Source organism: Astyanax mexicanus, chromosome 22, assembly GCF_023375975.1.
Source record: "Astyanax mexicanus isolate ESR-SI-001 chromosome 22, AstMex3_surface, whole genome shotgun sequence".
Taxonomy (NCBI): domain Eukaryota; kingdom Metazoa; phylum Chordata; class Actinopteri; order Characiformes; family Acestrorhamphidae; genus Astyanax; species Astyanax mexicanus.
In genome coordinates this window covers 10,241,024-10,258,687 of record NC_064429.1, presented here as the reverse complement: position 1 = coordinate 10,258,687, position 17,664 = coordinate 10,241,024, and the positions used below count along the sequence as shown (strand labels likewise).

Genomic DNA, 17,664 nt, shown 5'->3' with positions numbered 1-17,664 from the left:
AAAGGTGTGACAAAGGCAAGCAGGAAACACAGCCTTAAATACAGGAACCTGCAAGTGAAGCTAATTAGCACTAATTACCCCTGGAACTCTGGGGATGAGTGCCTCGCTGCTGCCGCCTTCTGCTGGCAGCTGATGGTGCAGGCTGAACCCTTACAATATATATATATCACATTAAACTGCACTTTATCAGCAGTTTAGCTTAATTAAAAAGGAGTACATTATTATTAGATAGCTGGTTCAGATAAAGACCGGATCACGTTCTTACCACAAGTGAACCAGAGCTCGTTTTGGTCTGAACCCGAGTGTGATTACTGTTTTCTCACTTGCTTAATCAAACCGCACTAAGGGTACAAACCAACCAGAGTCCTTTTTATATATATTTATAAAATATATATAAAGTCCCCTATATAATCAGTGTCACTGATATGATGGATAATGCGTGTGGAAACAAGGTGGTCATAATGTTATGCTTTATCTGTATGTATGTATGTATGTATATATACAGTTAAACCCTAGCAGCACCACTGGGAGACCACTTTTTTTTACTTCTATCATAACTCCACCTCCAAAAACCAATCTCTAATCATGGCTCTATAAATGTAAATTAGAGTGATTTGCATGTGTGATGAGGAGCTGGAACAGTATAAATCTACCAGCGTTCCCCCTTTTCCCAACAGAGCTGCAGAAGATCCAACTCATCTGCAGACTCAGCTCGGCATCATGGTAAGATGCTCTCTGATAGGAACTGTCTCTGGGTTCTCCTCATGTATCTTCTATCTTCTAAAACCTTTCTTAGTAGTTTTTATTTCTAAAATGCTCCAACACTGCGGTAGCACTTTATATAAATGCTGTGTATATGTATAGTATATTGCCTAAAGTCGTTGTCATTTCCAGTCTCTTCCACTGTGTTATAATATCACAGTTGGCTGTGGAATATTTAGTAGTGAATAGTGAAATTTCACGACTGGACTTGTTGTTGCACAGATGTTGCATCCATCCTATCACAGTACCACAGTGCTGGTGTTCATTGAGCTCCTGAGAGCCTGAGACCCATTCTGCATGCCGAGCTGCTGCTTTTATTATTAAACACCTTTGCACACAGAAGTGATTCAGGACCACTTCAATGATTTGTGTGGGTGAAAGAATACTTTTGGGAATGTCCACCTTATTCTGCGTGATGAGAAGGAGGGGGTCAGTTTTATTAATTCTGTGTTGGAATATCTAGTGCAGCAGTGAACCACAGATATAGATTAAACCCACACTGATAATAAACATACATAATAAACTCAGTCAGTTATTGGAATTACAGTAATTAGAATCATTTGAAGAAGAGGAGATTTTCTAACACAACAAAGAAGAGGAGCGGGTAAATTAGTTGTCTATTTAATGCATATTTAGAGCTTCTCATTATCTCAGTGTTTTATTATATATTTTAATAATTACTAAAATAGTTCTTTTTTACAGTAGCTAGCAATATTGGATAAATAACTAGGGTTAGTACCATGGGTACCATGGAGCTGTATCTTTAGTTAACAGGACTAAATTTATCACTTTTAGGGTTGCCATCCATCCCTTGAAATTCGGAATCATCCCTAATTTGGCAACTAAATGTAATACGAGACGCGATTTGTTCCGTATTTCTATAAATGGCCAATGTCTGTCACTCACACATCAACACTAAACCCTTCCTACCTCCGCTCCTCTGTGTGCTGCTGCACACCCCCCCCCCCCCCCCCACTTGCATACACGAAGAAGGGAAAAGATGCGGACCCTATGTTTTCGCAACACTGCCACCTAAAAAAGGATTCGCAGACATGATAGATTACAGTCGGAATGTGAATCAAGTTATGGCCTAAATATAAAGTATTAAAATATTTAGATGTTTTTAATTAGACATTGTGTTAACCTCAAATTGCTTGCTTCAAAAAATCTAATTAGCCTGTTAGTGATATGTTAGTTATTGTAATGAAAGCATAGCGCGATATGATAAGTTCTGCTTAGCACATAGATTGAAATATAAAATATGTTTAAGTACATTAAGTCAGTGTAACGTTAGCCTATTGTCTTGGGTGTAACGTGAAATACTTAATTGATAAATACTGTTGTACCATATAGTTAAGTTAATAATCTTGAACAATACGTGTTGTCATTTGTAATTGTAATTTTATGAAAATGTTTAATTTTACTGATTATTCTGTCTGCTTTTCAAGATGCATATAACAATTAGGTTATGTTTGTACCATACTAATATAAAAGCTGCATGTAAGTTTGAAGGTTTCAATTTATTTATTTTTTTTATTTAAAAAGAACAATAGTTCTGCCTCATTTTAAATGGCGCTACAAATAAAAATAAAAATTCAGAGGATGCAGTGATATTAAGGAGGTAAATGTACACAGAATAATACATGCAGGGTTCTGAACATATTTATTTACCACAGAATGTGACAGAGGCCAGTTTTTGAAAAGCCCATTTAAATTCCCCATTCACATAAACCACTTAGACACGGAACCCCAAATATGGGCATAAACAACATGGCGCCGACTACAAAATGATGACACGACTTCAGTGGTCTATATACTATTGACACACACACACACACACTCACCGGCACTGCTCTAAAACCCCGCACCTTTTTAAGTCTCCGCTACAGACAGTAAGTACTTCTACCTGTACTTTAAAGCGAAATCGATGCAAAAATACAGGCGTGAGCGGGAAGAGGGACGTCAGTGGAGATGATTATCAGTTAAACTTTAAAACGTGTCGCGAGTGTTTTCTCTCCTAAAAACTGTTTATGTGGGTGAGTAAAGCGCTTCTGTTTATTTACAGTAAGCTTTAATTTCCAGACTTTCACTAAAGGCTAGCCACTGAGTGTTCCAGTAAGCCCGTGTAATATTAGCTACCGGTTCGTCCCCCGTAGCTTGTTTTATCACGGTAAACACACAGACTACAGTCTGATATACTCACCTCTGAAAGACCTAGCACTTAGCGCTGTTAGCGGTTAATACTAATGCTTCTCCAGCAGTGCCAATAATACTCAGCAGCTAGTGCTAATACTGCTCCAGCCTTAGTGATGGAGAAACTTTACTGAAACTCCTGTATAAATCTGTACTTCAGTGGAGTGGCTTTACTGCTCCTTACTACCTGACTGATAGAATTCATACATAAAGAGAACCGGATTATAAGACACGCTTTTAAAGGATTTAAGTACGGCCTATAGTGTGAAAAATACGGTACTCTTTGCCAGTATGTATAAGGCTGTGAATTATAGGTAAGGAAAAAGCTGGGAAAGCCAGTGTGAACAGAATCATGATGTAATCAGACTAATAAATCAAAACTAAGATAAGTGTTTTGTGATAAACGTTCAGGTGTTGAGATTTAACACCAGTGGTGTGCAGTGAGGCCCTTCTAACCCTTCAGAGAAGGGGTGACAAAAAGTGCATGTAAATAATTACAGAATTGCTTATCAGGAACTATATAATTATTGTAAGTGTAAGCATTTATTTTATAAATGAACTAAAATTAAAAAAAAAACAGCAACTAATTTAAAGCATTTGTGTGTTTTTCAGTTGCTACAGGACTCTTCTCTGACTGACAGCGGTTTTAACCAATCAAAGCTTTTTAAAATGGCTTCTGCTCACGTGACTGCGTGCCTCTTCTCCTGATTTTGAGAAGGGTGTAGTAATGAGCATAGATATCTTATACATAGATGCCGCATCGACTGATGCCATCTATTGAACCTTCTTCCCAGTCTCAAGTCTTGTACAGCCTCCAACAGCTTTTCTTTTTGCAGGATTGTCCTGTATTTATCTCCATCCATCTTCCATCCATCAACTCTGACCAGCTTCTCAAATCTGTCCCTGCTGAAGAAAAGCACCCATGGGCGTGGTCAGGGGCATAGCAGCAAATTCTGGGCCCTGTACACTCTCAATGTCAGTGAGCTTCGACCCATGCCAGTACACAAGGAATGAGCAAAAAAAAAAATCAGGTTTTCCCCCCCACTACCACGCCCATGCTAATAAACACAGATAAGCGACTGATATCAACGATATCAGTGAAAACCCTTCTGCTGGACAGCACTTCCTATTCTCATATAGAGCAGAATCAGAGCTTTATTTCTGAGGGTGAGAGACGGATACAGATTTACAGAGGATGTAGAGACTCACAACCACAAAACACCGGTCGAAACACTTCAGAACCCCCCACCTGTTATTGGCACACGCTCACAGTCACGATTAGCCCAACCCAACCATAGTGATCATGAACCCGGCAGAGCGGAAAGAGGCGTGCAGCGTGTCTCCCCCCACAGCTCTGCCTCGCTCAGCAGTGGAAAAGGAAAGGAGCTGAATTTAACTTGGGGTAGAATGTGAACAGGACATACACACTAAGAAAAATAAGTACATTTGTACTTAAAAGAGTATAAAGCTTTGGGGCTGTACCTTTTATTGAGCCACAACTGAGTACCTTTCAGTAAAGGTCTTTTTTGTTGTTTTTTTGTACCAGTTAAGATTACAATGATTTATAAACATTATCATCATCATCAAATGAATGTGTGTCAATAATTTGGTGATCCTCAATTGTCTGGCTTTCAAATGAAAAATGTATAATTCATATATATATATATATATTGTTTATTAGTAAAGTGAGACAGAATACTGAATGTACCTTTTGGCTGGATACATGGTATAAATCTGTACTTTGTACTTCAGAGGGAACATCTGACCCTGTAAAGACCGATACTAAATCTTTAAGGGTACAATTATGAAAAGTGTTTCTCTGAGTACGAAAAACGTTTTTAGTGTGTTAAATACAAAATATTTCATTATAAAAATTATTAGACCAGCACACTTATACCCTTCCTCTCACTCTTCCCACACTCTTACGCTTCCTTCCCCTCACTGCCAATAGCCTTTCTGTATTGTTCATATACCCATATTCTTCATAGACCCCAGTGTTTAAAGATTATTCTGCACTCAGGATATGTTTGTGTTGCTGTAAATTATACAGTGCAGTTTATTAACCCAGCAGACTGAAGGAGCTGCAGTACAGACCACCAGAGGGCGCTACTGCTCTTTATTATGTATATGCTGCAACTAAAATAAAATACTGTGATAAACACTGAATTAAAGGGTTACGTGTGGGGCTTAATTTAATTTTATGATTAATGGTAAAGCTGATATATCTATCTTTAATGAGAGTAAACTGAAAGGTGGTGTTATTTTTGTTCAGACACTGTAGAATCATTGAACACATTTATTTTCCTCTAGACATTTACAATAAACAATGTACAGTAGTGCTGGGCGGTATGATCAAAAACGTATATCACAGTATTTTTCAAGATCATGACGGTTTCGTGTTATATCACAGTATTTTTATATTATAATGTATTACTTTTAAACAGGTTTATTTAAGTACCTCTTAATCGGTCACAGTTCCCTTGGTTTTCGAGTCAACAATTACATTCAATTCAGTGTGCATTAAAATTATCATTCAAGCTACAGTATTAATATATTTAAAAGGGCTATAGTTACTGCTCTTAAAGTTTTTGTACCTCATATCCAGAGTTTTAAAGAATGTAATCTCTTGTGCTGAATAAATGATTCTGCACCATGGTATTAAAACCCTCAGACACAGCAACCTTTATATACAACACCTTGCTCTACACTTTACTAACACTGATCTGAGATCAGGAACTCTGTGATGTTTTAGTCATGAACTGAAGGAGGGTTTAATAATGTGGAATATTATTTATTATTGATTAATAATAACAGACTGAATGAGAATTACTTTAACCCCAGTGTTTTACACACTGAAAAAAAGCTTGACTGTGTTTATAAAATACTGCCCTTGAACAAAAGAACACTCCTACAAAACTCATGAAGACAGAAGGTGCTTCACAATGCAGGATTTCGCAGATCTATCTGACCCTGTAGCTTCATTTATATAAAATGAATGCCAACTACACCCTAGAAGAGATTAAAAACACTGATAATCCTACAGACAGTTCCCCCGCCCACAGCCAGACAGACAGACAGACAGAGCTTTATCTGTCTAAACAGAAAGTAGAAATCATTCAGGCAAAGAGAAGAAGGAAAGAACAGCAGAGAAAGAGAAGCACGAGAGAATAGCAGATAAACATGCTACGGTAAGTGTATCACATTTATCTCTTTTACTTGCTGAATTTAACACCGTTTATTGTTGTTAGGTGTGTGAAAGCATGCGAATAAAAGAAAAAAAACTTTCTCTTTCAAAACAAAAGTACGAGTGAGGCACTTACACAAAGTTACACAATACCAAATATCAACATTCTGATGTGTAAAAGGGAAGCTGATCACATACATCAGTCTATATTAATATAGATTATTGACATGCAGCTTCAAACTGGAAAAAAATAGTGTTTTATGCATAAAACACGCCCTGCTGTAAAAAAAAAAAAAAAACGCAGGTCTCCGCTTTTGCTGGTAGGCGCGTCAGATAAACTGGGGTGCGTTTCCCGTACAACGACGGAGCCTAGCATTGAACTAACGTGGTACGATGCATCGTTAAACTAACTAACATCTGAAGTACGACCGTTTCCCGAAACCATCGTACTTTGACTGCGGTAAAGTTAGTTTTATGTTTGACATTCGTGAGAGATTCGGAATTCCGGACGTCCTCCCCCTTAATCAAAACGGAGATTCATCACTGTAATTGTGGTTTCTTGCTATAATGAGGGAACACAACAAACTACAAGCACAGTTTTTACTGAAGATTGTATATTTTACATCATATTTAACAAAAATACAGCCGCAACGATAGCGCTCTCACCCCGCTTCTCTTCCCAACAGCGTGCTGCTCTCTTAGGGACCGTGGCACAATTACGGACCACAGCAAAAAGCGAAAAACACTATTAAACTCTCTTAAATGTGATTCCTTGATGGCAAAACTAACAGTACCTTTACTTATACAAACATACATTGCCTACATATTACAAGCCTTAAAAAATAGTCAAATTATTTATTTTTTTATACAACTTTATTAGTCAAATAAATGCATTAAACTCAGTTATCAATGAATGTAATAGTCTCAAATCAACTTTGTCATGTACATATAAATGATCCTTACATATTACAAAGCTTATTTTTAATAAGTCTGTTAATTTATTTTAAAATAGAATTTCCTTACATGATACAAGGCTTACTTTTTCAATTAGTCAATTCACTAATTTTACGTTAAATGAATGATCAAATAAATGCATTAAACTCAATCATCGTTAAAAGTATTTATTTGAAACCAACTTTATCATGTACAGATATATATTTCTTACATGTTACAAGGCTTATTTTTTAAATTAGTCGGTTTATTAATTTTATATTAAATTAATTATCAAATAAAAGCATTAAACTCAATCATCGTTTGAAGTAATCATTTCAAATCAACTTTATCATGTACAGATATATATTCCTTACATGTTACAAAGCTTATTTTTTTAATTAGTCGTTTTATTAATTTTATATTAAATTAATTATCAAATAAATGCATTAAACTCAATCATCGTTAGACATATTTATTTCAAACCAACTTTATCATGTACAGATATATATTCCTTACATGTTACAAGACTTATTTTTTTAATAAGTTAGTTCATTTATTTTATATTAAATTAATTAGCAAATAAATGCATTAAACTCAATCATCGTTGGACGTATTTATTTCAAACCAACTTTCTTATGTACAGATATATATTCCTTACATGTTACAAGGCTTATTTTTTTAATTAGTCGGTTTATATATTTTATATTGAATTAATTATCAAATAAATGCATTAAACTCAATCATCGTTAGAAGTAATCATTTCAAACCAACTCTGTCAAGTACAGATATATATTCCTTACATGTTACAAAGCTTTTTTTTTAATTAGTCGGTTTATATATTTTATATTGAATTAATTATCAAATAAATGCATTAAACTCAATCATCGTTAGAAGTAATAATTTCAAATCAACTTTATCATGTACAGATATATATTCCTTACATGTTACAAGGCTTATTTTTTTAATTAGTCGGTTTATTAATTTTATATTAAATTAATTATCAAATAAATGCAATAAAATCAAACATCGTTAGAAGTTGTCATTTCAAATCAACTTCATCATGTACAGATATATATTCCTTATATGTTACAAGGCTTATCTTTTTAATTAGTAAGTTCATTTATTTTATATTAAATTAATTAGCAAATAAATGCATTAAACTCAATCATCGTTAGAAGTATTTATTTCAAACCAACTTTATCATGTACAGATATATATTCCTTACATGTTACAAGGCTTATTTTTTTAATTAGTCGGTTTATTTATTTTATATTAAATTAATTAGCAAATAAATGCATTAAACTCAATCATCGTTAGAAGTAATCATTTCAAACCAACTTTGTCAAGTACAGATATATATTCCTTACATGTTACAAAGCTTATTTTTTTAATTAGTCGGTTTATATATTTTATATCAAATTAATTATCAAATAAATGCATTAAACTCAATCATCGTTAGACATATTTATTTCAAACCAACTTTATCATGTACAGATATATATTCCTTACATGTTACAAGGCTTATTTTTTTAATTAGTCGGTTTATTAATTTTATATTAAATTAATTATCAAATAAAAGCATTAAACTCAATCATCGTTTGAAGTAATCATTTCAAACCAACTTTATCATGTACAGATATATATTCCTTACATGTTACAAGGCTTATTTTTTTTTAATTAGTCGGTTTATTTATTTTATATTAAATTAATTAGCAAATAAATGCATTAAACTCAATCATCGTTAGAAGTATTTATTTCAAACCAACATTATCATGTACAGATATATATTTCTTACATGTTACAAGGCTTATCTTTTTAATTAGTAAGTTCATTTATTTTATATTAAATTAATTAGCAAATAAATGCATTAAACTCAATCATCGTTAGAAGTATTTATTTCAAACCAACTTTATCATGTACAGATATATATTCCTTACATGTTACAAGGCTTATTTTTTTAATTAGTCGGTTTATTTATTTTATATTAAATTAATTAGCAAATAAATGCATTAAACTCAATCATCGTTAGAAGTATTTATTTCAAATCAACTTCATCATGTACAGATATATATATTCCTTACATGTTACAAGGTTTATTTTTTTAATTAATCAGTGTATTTATTTTATATTAAATTAATTATCAAAAAAATGCATTAAACTCAATCATCGTTAGAAGTATTTATTTGAAACCAACTTTATCATGTACAGATATACATAAGGGTTGAAAATGAAAAGGTGCTGATGAGATTACATTAAAATTCTAGCCAGGAGTGGATTTCCTAAGAGATTCTTGGCACCAAGATGATTCTTAGATGGTCAAGCAAGCTTCACACTCTCTGCAAATAAATAAATGAATGAAACAAAATAAGTAGAAAACACACAAAAACATTTAAAATTGAGTTATTTATTTGACTATAAAATGTATTGTTAAATAAATAAACAGAATTAATGTAGTTTCAATATATTACATAAAGGGATAATTTAGTAGTTTAATACATTTATTCAACTATAAAACATATAAAATAAATTAACTGACCACCTTAAAATAAATCTTGTAACATGTAAAGAATATAAAGCTTTACATGACAAAGTTAATTTGAAATTAATACTTCTAACGATGATTGAGTTTAATGCATATATATGCCAATTAATTTAATATAAAATAAATGAACTAACTAATTAAAAAATTAAGCCTTGTAAAATGTAAGGAATATATATCTGTACATGATAAAGTTGGTTTGAAATAAATACTTCCAACGATAATTGAGTTTAATGCATTTATTTGATAACTAATTTAATATAAAATAAATAAACAGACTATTTAAAAAAATAAGCCTTGTAACATGTAAGGAATATATATCTGTACATGATAAAGTTGGTTTGAAATAAATATGTCTAACGATGATTGAGTTTAATGCATTTATTTGATAATTAATTCAATATAAAATATATAAACCGACTAATTAAAAAAATAAGCCTTGTAACATGTAAGGAATATATATCTGTACATAAGAAAGTTGGTTTGAAATAAATACTGCTAACAATGATTGAGTTTAATGCATTTATCTGCTAATTAATGTAATATAAAATAAATGAACTAACTAATTTAAAAAACAAGCCTTGTAACATGTAAGGAATATATATCTGTACATGATAAAGTTGGTTTCAAATAAATACTTCTAACGATGATTGAGTTTAATGGATTTATTTGATAATTAATTTAATATAAAATATATAAACCGACTAATTAAAAAAATAAGCCTTGTAACATTTAAGGAATATATATCTGTACATGATAAAGTTGGTTTCAAATAAATATGTCTAACGATGATTGAGTTGAATGCATTTATTTGATAATTAATTTAATATAAAATATATAAACCGACTAATTAAAAAAATAAGCCTTGTAACATTTAAGGAATATATATCTGTACATGATAAAGTTGGTTTCAAATAAATACTTCTAACGATAATTGAGTTTAATGCATTTATTTGATAATTAATTTAATATAAAATACATAAACCGACTAATTAAAAAAATAAGCTTTGTAACATGTAAGGAATATATATCTGTACATGATAAAGTTGATTTGAAATGATTACTTCTAACGATGATTGAGTTTAATGTATTTATTTGATAATTAATTTAATATAAAATACATAAACCGACTAATTAAAAAAATAAGCTTTGTAACATGTAAGGAATATATATCTGTACTTGTCAGAGTTGGTTTGAAATGATTACTTCTAACAATGATTGAGTTTAATGCATTTATTTGATAATTAATTCAATATAAAATATATAAACCGACTAATTAAAAAAATAAGCCTTGTAACATTTAAGGAATATATATCTGTACATGCTAAAGTTGGTTTCAAATAAATACTTCTAACGATGATTGAGTTTAATGCATTTATTTGATAATTAATTTAATATAAAATAAATAAACCGACTATTTAAAAAAATAAGCCTTGTAACATTTAAGGAATATATATCTGTACATGATAAAGTTGGTTTCAAATAAATATGTCTAACGATGATTGAGTTGAATGCATTTATTTGATAATTAATTTAATATAAAATATATAAACCGACTAATTAAAAAAATAAGCCTTGTAACATTTAAGGAATATATATCTGTACATGATAAAGTTGGTTTCAAATAAATACTTCTAACGATGATTGAGTTTAATGCATTTATTTGATAATTAATTTAATATAAAATATATAAACCGACTAATTAAAAAAATAAGCCTTGTAACATTTAAGGAATATATATCTGTACATGATAAAGTTGGTTTCAAATAAATACTTCTAACGATAATTGAGTTTAATGCATTTATTTGATAATTAATTTAATATAAAATACATAAACCGACTAATTAAAAAAATAAGCCTTGTAACATTTAAGGAATATATATCTGTACATGATAAAGTTGGTTTCAAATAAATACTTCTAACGATGATTGAGTTTAATGCATTTATTTGATAATTAATTTAATATAAAATAAATGAACTAACTAATTAAAAAAATAAGCTTTGTAACATGTAAGGAATATATATCTGTACATGATAAAGTTGGTTTCAAATAAATACTTCTAACGATAATTGAGTTTAATGCATTTATTTGATAATTAATTTAATATAAAATACATAAACCGACTAATTAAAAAAATAAGCCTTGTAACATTTAAGGAATATATATCTGTACATGATAAAGTTGGTTTCAAATAAATACTTCTAACGATGATTGAGTTTAATGCATTTATTTGATAATTAATTTAATATAAAATAAATAAACCCGACTATTTAAAAAAATAAGCCTTGTAACATTTAAGGAATATATATCTGTACATGATAAAGTTGATTTGAAATGATTACTTCTAACGATGATTGAGTTTAATGCATTTATTTGATAATTAATTTAATATAAAATAAATAAACCCGACTATTTAAAAAAATAAGCCTTGTAAAATTTAAGGAATATATATCTGTACATGATAAAGTTGGTTTCAAATAAATATGTCTAACGATGATTGAGTTGAATGCATTTATTTGATAATTAATTTAATATAAAATATATAAACCGACTAATTAAAAAAATAAGCCTTGTAACATTTAAGGAATATATATCTGTACATGATAAAGTTGGTTTCAAATAAATACTTCTAACAATAATTGAGTTTAATGCATTTATTTGCTAATTAATTTAATATAAAATAAATAAACCGACTAATTAAAAAAATAAGCCTTGTAACATGTAAGGAATATATATCTGTACTTGACAGAGTTGGTTTGAAATGATTACTTCTAACGATGATTGAGTTTAATGCATTTATTTGCTAATTAATTTAATATAAAATAAATGAACTAACTAATTAAAAAAATAAGCCTTGTAACATGTAAGGAATATATATCTGTACATGATAAAGTTGATTTGAAATTATTACTTCTAACGATGATTGAGTTTAATGCATTTATTTGATAATTAATTTAATATAAATTAATAAACCGACTAATTAAAAAAATAAGTCTTGTAACATGTAAGGAATATATGTCTGTACATGATAAAGTTGGTTTGAAATTATTACTTCTAATGATGATTGAGTTTAATGCATTTATTTGATAATTAATTTAATATAAAATAAATTAACTAACTAATTAAAAAAATAAGCCTTGTAACATGTAAGGAATATATATCTGTACATGATAAAGTTGATTTGAAATGATTACTTCTAACGATGATTGAGTTTAATGCATTTATTTGATAATTAATTTAATATAAAATAAATGAACTAACTAATTAAAAAAATAAGCCTTGTAACATGTAAGGAATATATATCTGTACATGATAAAGTTGATTTGAAATGATTACTTCTAACGATGATTGAGTTTAATGCATTTATTTGATAATTAATTTAATATAAAATAAATGAACTAACTAATTAAAAAAACAAGCTTTGTAACATGTAAGGAAATTCTATTTTAAAATAAATTAACAGACTTATTAAAAATAAGCTTTGTAATATGTAAGGATCATTTATATGTACATGATAAAGTTGATTTGAGACTATTACATTCATTGATAACTGAGTTTAATGCATTTATTTGACTAATAAAGTTGTATAAAAAAATAAATAATTTGACTATTTTTTAAGGCTTGTAATATGTAGGCAATGTATGTTTGTATAAGTAAAGGTACTGTTCGTTTTGCCATCAAGGAATCACATTTAAGAGAGTTTAATAGTGTTTTTCGTTTTTTGCTGTGGTCCGTAATTGTGCCACGGTCCCTAAGAGAGCAGCACGCTGTTGGGAAGAGAAGCGGGGAGAGAGCGCTATCGTTGCGGCTGTATTTTTGTTAAATGTGATGTAAAATATACAATCTTCAGTAAAAACCGTGGTTGTACTTTGTTGTGTTCCCTCATTATAGCAAGAAACCACAATTACAGTGATGAATCTCCGTTTTGATTAAGGGTGAGGAAGTCCGGAATTCCGAATCTCTCAGGAATGTCAAACATAAAACTAACTTTACCGCAGTCGTACTTTGTTGGTACCACAGAAGTCTGAACTATGTTGGTTTGAACCACCGTGGTCTTAACTAAGGTGTTTCCAGATGTGTTCGGCCAGACTTTCCCAGCAGAAAACGTGCAAAACTCACAATCTTTAAAATATTATGCCAAAAATATGTTACTAATGTATCATTTAGGCTATTTATATTGTAATTATCACCAGAACATAACGGACAACAATACTATTAATAAAATAACAATGAACTGCAAGTAAAATGTAGACAATAATTGCTATATATTCATTATTATTTGTAACAGACAGTGTTACTTAAAAAAAAACATACACATATTTGCTATTGCAATATTTTTTTTAAATAAAATAATCACCATTCTGAAAAAGTCTTATTAAAATGAGACATGAGAAATGTGTTACTCAGTGGTTCAGCAGAGCGCCTACGACGTGCAGCGCGCGGTGTTCTGTCGAATTGTGCAACCCATCGAGATGTGCTTCTCAACACCAGCGCCCATGCGTGGAAACATTTTTTATTTATTTATTGTTTTTTTATGGTAATTCTGTTATTTTGGTTGCATTAAACAACCAGAACCCCCTTGCCATTATTTCTGAGTATTACAAATGCGTAAATGACAGCTGATGATAATGAAAGTAATTAAGTTAGCAATAATAAAAAAATAAGGTTTATAATCACCCCTAATAACCCTAAACTGTGTCCTGATATTTTGATTCAGGCTTTCCAAATATTCTACCGAAAGCATGTTTAAATATGGGGCTTTTTCTAGCAATTTTATATTTAAAAATTAAATATGCACTAGGATAATACGGTTTGACAGGGTAGCAAAACTCGACAGACACTGGATGGAAGCCTAGTTCGAATTTAGTTTTATTCTCTTAATGTTTTTTTTCATAATGGCAATTAATGTTATTATTTTTTACATATATATTAATGTAGCCTACATATTTCTACGTATTTCCTGTAATATATTATTTAACAAATACTAATTGATAACATTTGTATAGGCCTAGAAACACGTTGTATTGGCTAAATAATAAATTTTCTTTATTCACACTCTGTCTGGCCCTGTTACCTCCAGAGGATAATTAGGTAATTCAAAACACCTGCTTATTGCATATCTTATTCACAGAGTGCATATAGCACAATGGGTTTAAAAAAATAATTATATATATAACTATTTCATAAATGTTCACAGCACAAGTTATCTTTACTCAAGAGATGCCTGCTTGAATAATTGACATACATCTTTCCAAGACTGTAAAATACATTTTAGCTAAAGAGCACTTCTCTTTTCACTACACTGAATTCATGTTTGCCAAATAAAGCTAAATGTTAAAGACATACATTTAAAAAAGGACTGAATTTTATTATTTTACCTGGGCGCACATTGGTAAAAGTGAAGTGGCTCAATTAATGTAATTAACACAAACATAAAAAAAATAGGTACACTTGATATCATCTTTAATCCTCGTGCAGCAATATTAATGTGATTTATCAGCTTTCTGAATCCTACCGTCCACCGTCTGCACTAATCACCAGCAACTAAGCTCCTAACGACAGGTCTAGAGCTGTAGTTGGAACGACGCAGCTGAACCACGGTAGTTGCGAATATTCGCTGGAACTACGGTTCTGGGAAACACCTGAGTAGCTTCACTAAGGTTCGCACTATGCAAGTTACTAACGTGGTTACCTCCATAGTTCCAACCACGCTTTTGGGAAACACCTGCGTCGCAGCTGCATCGTCCAGACTATGTAAGTTGCTAACGTAGTTAGCAACTACACTTTTGGGAAACGTACCCCAGATCTGGATATACGGAGATTTTTCTAAAAGAAAGGTAACGATAGGCTAACCACTTCAACTGTGATGATATGTTTCTGATAGCTGGTTAAAAATACACGTCTCTGAATCAGCACACAGTTTAAACCCACTGTGATTAATAAACTGCAGCTGTGTTAGTGTGTAAGCTTATCTTTGGAATTAGCTAGATTGGGAGTCAGGGTTAAAGGAAAAAAAATAAAATATATATGTAATGTTTCCCTGTACCTGATCAGCTAATCACTTTAATTTTCAAACTGTTTATTCATTTAGGATTACAGGACTTACTGTGAGCTATAATGAACGAAAATTGATTTAACTAACTACTTATCTAGAAGCTGGATGTAGATGATCGCCAGAATTTCGTACAGTACTTTAAGTTGGTAGTTTAAAGCAGTTACTTAACCCCGATCACTGCCCTAAACTAGTGTTTTCCACCTGATCAGCTAATAAACAGTCATTTACTGAGTTTACCTGTTAAAATCCTTTAGCCCCCTATGGAGCCTAAATTAATCATGTATATCCACCAGAGGAAGCTGTAGAATATGCAGAACAGTTTTAATATGCAGTAGAATATATAAGAACTGGGTTGAGAAACACTGCTGTAACGTGACTTCTGTTCATTTGTATTTCACAGTAAGACCACATATCCTGACGTTTATAAAAGTCTCTATGAAACGTAAAGTTACATTATTTTACATAAAAGGACACCATCTTAAGAAGAGATCTCAGTAGAAAAAAATAAAAGTGCAGGAGAAAATGTAAATATACAACAGAATTGACATGCCAATACATAATAATAATAATACTAATAATAATAATAATAATAATAATAATAATAATAATAATAATAATAATAATAATTAATAATAATCTGTTATATTATTTTAAATATTAGGTGATAACTCAGACATTGCTTGCATAATTTTTCTAACAACAGTAGCTGTAATGTGGAGTAACATGTTTAGGTTGTAAAATGACCTTATAATAATAATTTACTTTTAATTAAAAGTAATTTCCACAAATGTTGTTCTAGGAAACTATAGGGTGGGCTTGGGTTCATATTGGCAAATGTGTCCCCCCCAATATCAAGCCCGCTCCTATGCCCTTGGGATTTATACATTTCTACTCTTACTGAGTTTCTACCAGTATAAACAGTAGTCTATTAGAGACGTTTGAGGTATGAAAGAGAGACAGTGTTAAGAAAAGGTAGGTCAACTCTTTGGAATTTCATGACTTTCCGCATAAAATGTGATCTAATCTTCATCCAAATCAATGGTTTTGACAAATATAATGTGTGTAAAATAATAACACCAACAACGGACGGCATCTTGCCGCCTGTCCAATACCGGAGGAGATGAAAGAAGCCTCTTAAAATCCTCCTCAAGAGTCTCCCAACGGACAGCACAGTATCCTCCCCAGGAAACGTTTTAAAGATTTTGGAGTGACATCACTGTGGCCACGCCCACAAATCAAATTAATTATATATTCATTAGTTATTATTTTTTATTGTATGTGTAGAAATAATACAACTACACAAAATGGTGACTGTATAACTTGCATCATCACTTGTTTTGAAAAAATAAAAAAGTGATAAATACAATTAAATTGAGAACACCAGACTTCCACTTCTTTATTTGATTGGCAAATATTTGATGGAATTTTAGAAATGTGGAAATGTTTCTCTGCAATCAACAGGGGTTTAAAAATCCAAAGGACGACCATATATTTGCCGACTGTTTGCAGCAGCTGTGATTGGCTGGGCAGTGTTAGGGAAGCTGAAAGCGAATTCTGTGATTGGCTCAGGTCAATAGTAGTCAGTGTTGGGCACGTTACTTTGAAAAAGTAATTAGTTATAGTTACTCGTTACTTCTCCAAAAAAAGTAACTGAGTTACTAACGGAGTTACTCCACTATAAAAGTAACTCATTACCAGCAAAAGTAACTATCGCGTTCGAAAAAAAAAAAACAATTATGTATTTCCTATTATTATTAGAAAAATAACAAACGAAAATAAACCCAAAGTGTTGACAAAAATATAATCTAACAAATTAAAAAAAACAACGAAATTTTCCACAAAACCAAAGAAAATTACTAAAACTTGTAATACTTAAAAAAACGGAAAAACGCGTCTGGGGATGAAATTAAACAAACGAAGCCAAGCGAAATATAATCATAATTATATTAATTAACACTAACATAAAAGCACAGAACTATTATTTAATTAAAATGATT

The 17,664-nt window shown here is 30.9% G+C and overlaps 1 protein-coding gene across 1 annotated transcript in view; it reads left to right on the top strand.

Annotated features, from left to right (window-relative positions):
- Positions 1 to 5,938: 5,938 nt before the first annotated feature.
- Positions 5,939 to 17,664, top strand: part of LOC103036851 (class I histocompatibility antigen, Non-RT1.A alpha-1 chain) — a 34,162-nt gene continuing 22,436 nt past the window's right edge. Inside the window, exon 1 of the mRNA XM_022662543.2 lies at positions 5,939 to 6,143. Coding sequence (XP_022518264.2) covers positions 6,136 to 6,143 — 8 coding nt within the window. The 5' untranslated portion in view covers positions 5,939 to 6,135. The remainder of the gene's footprint in view (positions 6,144 to 17,664) is intronic.